Source organism: Lampetra fluviatilis, chromosome 25 (assembly GCF_964198595.1).
Source record: "Lampetra fluviatilis chromosome 25, kcLamFluv1.1, whole genome shotgun sequence".
Classification (NCBI taxonomy): Eukaryota; Metazoa; Chordata; class Hyperoartia; order Petromyzontiformes; family Petromyzontidae; genus Lampetra; species Lampetra fluviatilis.
Window position 1 is genome coordinate 131416 of NC_136299.1, and position 7746 is coordinate 139161.

The 7746-nt window shown below is 47.3% G+C and overlaps 1 protein-coding gene across 2 annotated transcripts in view; it reads left to right on the forward strand.

Moving 5' to 3' along the window:
* The window catches only part of LOC144941628 (coiled-coil domain-containing protein 162-like), a 39619-nt gene extending 35585 nt beyond the window's left edge, over nt 1–4034 (forward strand). For both annotated transcript variants that reach the window (XM_078867947.1, XM_078867948.1), the window contains 2 exons: nt 1359–1480; nt 2721–4034. In XM_078867947.1, the coding sequence (XP_078724073.1) occupies nt 1359–1480; nt 2721–2795 (197 nt within the window). In that variant the 3' untranslated portion in view covers nt 2796–4034. The remainder of the gene's footprint in view (nt 1–1358; nt 1481–2720) is intronic.
* The last annotated feature ends 3712 nt before the right edge of the window (nt 4035–7746 follow it).

The window sequence follows — 7746 nt, forward strand, 5'->3', positions numbered from 1 at the left end:
CACTTCACTTGACACGTGTAGTTACTATGCCTCTGACTACACACACTTCACTTGACACGTGTAGTTACTATGCCTCTGACTACACACACTTCACTTGACACGTGTAGTTACTATGGCTCACACTGCATGCTCACACTGCACTCCGCCCCGTAACGTCCGTGGAGCCTACAGGCCCACCCCAGCTTGGGCGTGGGCCACAACCTCTGAGTCCCAAGGGCCGGCCCTCTCACGGACGCTCGGCCCCGGGTCCCAGGGTTCCGCCTCTGGGTCACACAGAGCCCCGGCCCCTACAGGACAGCGGGACTAGGTACCGCAGGGCCCTATCTCTTCCTCCTCCGTCTTCAGTCTTCGCTGGTCACTCGCTCCCCGTGCGCCTGTGCGCACCACCTTATATAGCCCCCGCTCACGGGAGACGGAGCGTATGCGGACCTCGACGTGAGCATCCCCCTTAGTTGACCAATCCCCGCGCGCTTGCCCCAGGATCCCATCGCTGTCAGCGCGCGTCACTGATACCCAACCAATCACTGCCTCATAACCCCCGACCCCGCGCTGACCCCTGATCCTTCACCGTCAGCGCGCGTCACCAACACACACAGCCAATCACTACGCGCTGGCACACGATCCCTACCCCAGCGCGTATCACCACTACACATGTATACGATGATTGCTTAAATGCCTAAGGAACTCAAAGTGTCTTACATCTCATCTCATCCGTAGGGCACCATCAGTGGCAGCTGTCCCTGTGCAGCACTCGGTGACTTTGCACCGGACTGCCAGTGGGCCTCAGTATATCTTTTTTTACCCAATGGCCTGCTCAATCTTGCTGTGCTGCCATCATACCCTGGAGATGGCGACCTCAATACCACGTGTTAGTGAGGGGGTTTCACTGATGTGTGTGTGACCACCAACCCTCACTACCTCCACAGTTCTGGGTTGCAGGTCGTCATTTGCAGCACAGCCACTGGCCGCTGGCCATGCACATCGTGAAGCTGCGCATCTCTCTGTTGTGCATCTCTTTGTTGTGCATCTGCAACTCGCGTGCATGTGTGTGCACGATCGCCAGGCAGTGTCGCGGTTAGCGCACTGTACTTTAAACCTGGCGACCCACCGAGTTTGAATCCCGTTCACGGCCAATGTCAGTGACGATTATCTGAACCGGTCCTGGGCCTCCCCTAAGTCAAGTCAGCCTCAAATGAGCACCCCGTGTGGTGTATTAATAACATCGCCACTGGCGGAGACGAAAGGCGGCCGGGCATGTTGCTGGCCACCCACCCCCACGTGGTGCCACTCACTAACAGCACTTGCCCCCACGGTCTCTGCTAAGGCTACGCGTGGGGTTCTCTGCCTTTGATCACCAGGTAAGGTCGTGCAACTGCCCTCGGCGCCCATGTCGGTCCGCTTGGCCCAGCACGCGCTCACGCCGGGCCCGTCCTCGCCGAGTCCGCCGCCTCCGTGCGCCGCCCTGCGCCGGCCGAAAACCGTGAGTCGCCTGCAGCAGTAGGGCCGGCAGCGGCAGCCGCAGTCGGCGGGCGCAGCCACTTCAAGAGGACCGTAGGTCCGCTGTCAAGAAGCAGAACAGTGGCGGCTCCTGCAAAATCTCTCAGGGGGGGGCAAATGTCTGGATGATTTATAAGGATAAGGTCCACCCATGCAAAGGATAAATTAACAGCTTAAGCATGTAAAGGCAACTTCACTTCTTTAATATTAATGAAAAATAAAGTGACTCTTACAATACATCTTGTTTGTTTCTATACTCACTATTAATACAATCCACTCAAGTTTCTTTTATTAAAGATTCCACTAGGTGGCGATAAATAATATTTTTGGATGAAACGTGCTTACGTATGATGACGTAAGCACGTTAGTGCGAGCCCTCCCGGAAGCCATAGAGAATGCATTGCAGCGCCCCCCGTTCGAAAAAAAACATCTTTGAATGTAAGTCTATGGGAACACTCTGGGCGATTCTCAGCCGGAGTGAAATCGCCCAAAAAGAGGCGGTACTCCACAGAACGTGACATGACGATGATTGGACTATATCCAGAGGCACAGTGACGGCTAGCGTGACTCGGTGGTTGAATGACATTGGTGGTGCGTCGCCCAATCGCCCTAATGAAGAAACCGCCCCTGAAGCAGAAGGCTCGTTGTCTTGCTGGTTATCTTTAGAAATTAATCTGTGGCTGTAGGAACCATTCTGTAGCAAACATTCTGACTACCGAATTTGTTCAGCTTTTAGAAAATACAGTGTGATGCTGTTTCTCGACTGGATGATATCCCCCCCGTCGTAGATAGTAAGTCTGAACGTTTGTTAACGTGCACTCGTATGAGTCCAGCCCATTATGAATACGCCAAGCTGATCACACGAAGTAGGCTCTTTGTAATAACGGCACTGTTTTAAGTATGTTGCGAAACTCAGACTCGGGAATAGACCCCGAACATCAGCCACCGGGAGCTAGTTCCAGGGGCCGGAGACCCCCAATCTGCGCTGGGGTCATAGCATGCGAGGTATGTTCGCAGGTCTAGCAGATCACCGCCTGCCACGCATCGTAGATGCCGTCTACGATGCGAGTGAGACTGCTACAGATTTTTTTTTATCAACCAGGTGGCCGGGCGTGGTTCTGGCCACCCACCCTCTCGTGTGCCGTGTTGGCTTTCATAGGTGCTCGCTAACAACACTTGCCACAACAGTCAAAGGTTATACAGGAGGTCTTTGTCTTTTGCAGGCTTCAGCGAGATTGAGGGGAAGAGATCCTCTGGTGCAAGATCTCGACCACACACTTTCCTTACAGGAGCCTTAACTCACTCTTGAAACATCACATCCACAGATAATCATAACATGCATTGTGTCTTTAAAACATCCCGGGACACGATGTAGGTGTGTATCAATTAAATAGCAGATGCTTATATTGTATGGGTTGCTTCATCAACTGTAGAGCGTTTAGCTGCTATATTTCCACGTGATAAGCCACTTCGTTGAGCTATCATTTGTGGCCTGGTCGCTTCTGAAAAAGAGCCACATAGCTCAGTGAGCCTTACCTGGTAAAATAAAAAATAGTTTTAAATAGTTTATATAGTTTTAACTAATGCGTGAATTACTTTGAGATTTATATTTTAATATAAAGTGGTATGCTCAGTTTTTCGGCTTGTTCTGCATGTTGTTTGATGTCATGGACATGTGCCATAGTTACGCCTTACAAGCACAATTTTTTTGCCATAAATGATATGCACTGTACTGTACTCAAGGCAATATATTATTACTCTCATGTGTCATTTGTACAGTTATGGAATTGGCCTTGTGTTATTTAACATTTAACACGTTTAAGAATTTAAAACATTTAACAAATTCAAAATGTACGTGCATCATAATTATTATTCAATTGACGTGTAATAAGCATGGGCTGTTTTAAGTGGTATTTTAAATCGGGGTTTTACGGTTGTCTGTCTTAAGCGGTAGAATTATGTCGGATTTTTGTTCTCACTTGGAGTCTAATTTCAGGTCGCCACCTTCTCCACTGTAGACCAAACCCAGACATACCTCGGAGTCAGCACTAGGTCTGCTTTTCTAAATTGTGTAGCTTACCATAATACATTTCAACACAATATCGGTACCAGATCTTGGAACAAATAATTCCTGCCACCCGAACACAGATCGTGCCAATTCTCAGACCGATGGCGACCCTAATTATATTCTCCAAAGTGACAACTACCAGTGGGAACCCGTGTGCCATCCACAACCGATGGGAATTCTGAGAAAATATTGGGGCAATTTAATGACGTTGTGGCTAAACATTGATGCTATGAGGTTTGTGGTGCCTTTTGAATATGTAACGTAACGAAAAGCAACATGTGAATGTGTATCGAGAAAAAAATATCTACAGTAGTGTCCAGGTATATTACCAGCTGGGCGTGGATCAGTCGTGGAAATTACACATTCATATGGCAAGGACGAATATCTTTATAAAAAATTGTTCACACACCTTTGCGGCTAAGTGCAAGTGCATTAATAAAAGAACAACCTGTGGTATATGCCTGCAAGTGTATTTTGCTCTACCCCTCTACTGTACACCCATGATATTTTTAGCTCTGAAAAAATATATAGAGCAATCGGGTTTCGGTTTCTGTGAAATTAAACCCATGCCAGCAAGCCCTGCATGGCTAGAGGGCAGGGCCTCAATGTGTGAGCCCCTCAGTTCAACACACGTGCTCAGCACATGGCCCGAGCTGGCAAGTGGCATCCACCACCAACCTCATCCCAGGGTCGTGTTATTCAATAGGCCACAGTAGACTGTGCCTAGGGCCTACGAAAAAATGCGTTGACCATGTTATTTTGTTTGTATGATCAAAAAATACATTAAGATATCTTCTTGAATATATTGATATAGCAAAGATAGGCACAGTGTAGATGCAGAGGCCGTCATGTCCATGTTTTTTCATAAGATGAGAGAAATTAACACCGGAGATTAACGTTTTTGAGATTTTTTTAATTGCAAAATTCGCAACAACATATTCAAATTGTGTTGTTTGCACAATCTCATTCTCAATAGATAGTAGCAAGGGAAGACAAGGCGGCGTTGGTGTGCTATGGACGAAGTACGCGTGGATCAAGCGGAGTGACAGTGGTGGTAGTAGTAACACGGGCAGCAGCAGTACCATCTAGAGTTATCACTGAAGGCCTACGAAACAGAAGTGCCTAGGGCAGGGGTCGGCAACCTGCGGCTCCGGAGCCGCATGCGGCTCTTTTGAACCTTGACCGCGGCTCCGGGGCGGATGCTAGCGAGGGGAGGAGGCGCACTGTGACACCTGCTCTGGCGTTGCCGCTGCTGACAGGTCGCCGCTCAGCTCCACACTGCCCGCCCGGTGACAGGCAATAACGTTGCCGTTGCTTTGTCACATGTTTGGAAGAAGTAAAAACCTTCCTGGGCAGCAAAGAGCTCACCTTTGCTGAGCTGGAACAGCCAGAGTGGCTGGAAAAATTACATTTTATGGTAGACATGACAGCACATCTAAACACGCTAAATACAACCCTTCAGGGGAAAGGAGGCACAGCCCTGCACATGCTGGAGGAGGTTTTGGCATTCGAGCGCAAGTTGACAGTGTTTGTCAAAGATTTACAGAGAGGTACACTGTCTCACTTTCCCTCTTTGAGAGAGTTCAAACAAAGTCATGATACGATAAATTTGGAATATTTCAAGTCTGCAATCACCACAATGCAAAGTTCGTTTGGGAAACGATTCTGTGAGTTCAGAGAGGAAAAAACGACATTATCCTTCCCTGTCACTCCCCTGGCGATCGATCCATCCCTATTGAATATGACTGCATTTGCAGGTGTAAGTCAACCTGATCTTGAGATGGAACTGGCTGATATAGCCGACAAAGATATATGGGTGTCCAAGTTCAAATGCTTGACCGCTACTCTTGAGGATGTTGCCCGTCAGAAGGCCATTCTGGCTCAGAATCATAAATGGAGTGATATTGAAAACCTTCCCAAACAGGACAAACTTGTATTCGAAACATGGAATGCCATCCCCAACACTTATATAAACATGAAAAAGTATGCATTTGGAGTCCTGTCGATCTTCGGCTCCACATATGTATGTGAGCAGGTCTTCTCCAACATGAACTATATTAAAAACAAACATCGATCACGCCTCACAGATGACAGCTTGCAAGCCTGTGTGAAAATGAAGGTGACGTCTTACAGCCCTGATGTGCAGACACTGTGCACTGAGGTTCAGGAGCAAAAATCCCATTAACCAGGTAATTTAGCTATTAATTTGCAAAAATATATTTTACATTGTTAAGTGAAAAAGTCCTTTTTTTATTCAGATTGACAGCTGACTGCACGATCCTGTATATAGCAATAACGTAAGAAACAATATATGCAGTGTTATATTTGTTTTAATAGTTGCAATGGTTTTGCGGCTCCCAGTTTGTTTTTTCCTTCGGAAACGGGTCCAAGTGGCTCTTTATGTCTTAAAGGTTGCAGACCCCTGGCCTAGGGCCTCCAAGACACATTCATCCGGCCCTGACTCATCCCCCCTCTGTTTAGGATCACCAGCCGGATCCTGTGACCCTTGCACTCCTCTCTCCAAAGAACAGTCGTCTCATGGAAATCAAGAGAGTTATTGCAGGGACTATAAGGAACACATGATTAAGGTGGCGTTTTTGCTCGTAATCTGTCCACACACAAAAAGTAAAAGTACGTTTACACATTCCATCAGCGACACGGCCCAAATTAGGCGACAATACGCCTCCATGTCCGTTTCTCGACGTAAAAAAAATGTTTGACATCCCATCAGCCACACGGCCTTCTGGGACTGCAGAATTTCGGTTCAGCGCAAGAAAAACTCTGGACTAGTTTCAACAGTGTCCCCATCAGCAGCGTCAGACTGACTTGAACCAATGCTGGTGAACGACCAGATGGATGTTGTTGTTGATGAGATGGTGAATATGGAAACCGGTCCATAGTTTTAATTTCCGCGTTACCGAGTCAATGCTCAGTAACGATCTGCCACACAGCCCAGAAGGAAGCCGCGTGTGTGGCTGATGGGATGTGTAAAACACTTATATATAGTTTTTTTACGTGACGAGACAGACAAAATAATAATCTTTCAGAATCTCTATTTATCCTGGGGAAATCAGATGAGATGTCCAGTAAGGGGCACGGGGTCAGAAAGAAAAACGACGGGAGTGCAAATTATTGGAAAGGTCAGCAAATAGCTAAAAATAAAGTTTATAAGTTCAAATTGCATAAGTAGGTCTATTCCCAAGCTGGGCTAAGACAGACAACAACAGAAAACAGTCAGACGAGGGCTAAACGATTTGGGGAAAATATCGAATTGTGATTTTTCTGAAAAATATTGCTACTTGATTTGTGATTAAATTTTTTTTTAAGTCAAGCTTTAGTTCAATATTCACTGTGTAATAGATTTAAAACATGTGATGGAGTATTACCGCATGATACCATAAAAATATGAACTGATATATACATTATAATGCAAGGATGAGAACTTAAAATATCTTAATTGCTTCCAACGTGTATTTATTAAAATGTTTTAATTGAAATGGAACTATCAAACATATAACAATTGTTAAGTTAAATAAACTAAGTTATAGTAATACAAATAAAACAATTACAATACGAAAGCAATCGGACTTTTAAAACCGAAAAAAATCGCAGCCTTTGCGAATTGCTAATCGCATTGTTTCAAATTTCGATTTGAAATCGATTAATCGTTCAGCCCTATCTCAGACCACACCAATGCAGCACCACAGTCCCTCAATAAACGTTTACACTTGTACAGTACATTAACTTTGAACTTGTGGATGCGCGGGTATTTAAACGATCGATATAGCTGTTCGACGCTTGAAGCGTGCGAGCATCGTCATTCTCTCCACGAATCCCGCCTCCCTTTGCCCATGTGTGGCCAGTCCACGCCCCCCCTCCTCCATCTCCTCCTCCTGTTTGCCGAGGCCGCCGCCGTGTGAGCCGACTCGCTCTCCCCGGTGCGCTCCGTCTCCTCGCTCGCCCCGAGTCCTCTCCCCACGGATCCCCCGGGTCCTCCCCTCGCTCTCCCCTCACCATCCCCTCGCTCTCCCCTCACCATCCCCTCGCTCTCCTCCTGCCATCCTCTCGCTCTCCCCTCACCATCCCCTCGCTCTCCCCTCACCATCCCCTCGCTCTTCTCCCGCTCTCCCCTCACCATCCCCTCGCTCTCCTCCCGCTCTCCCCTCGCTCTCCTCTCGCTC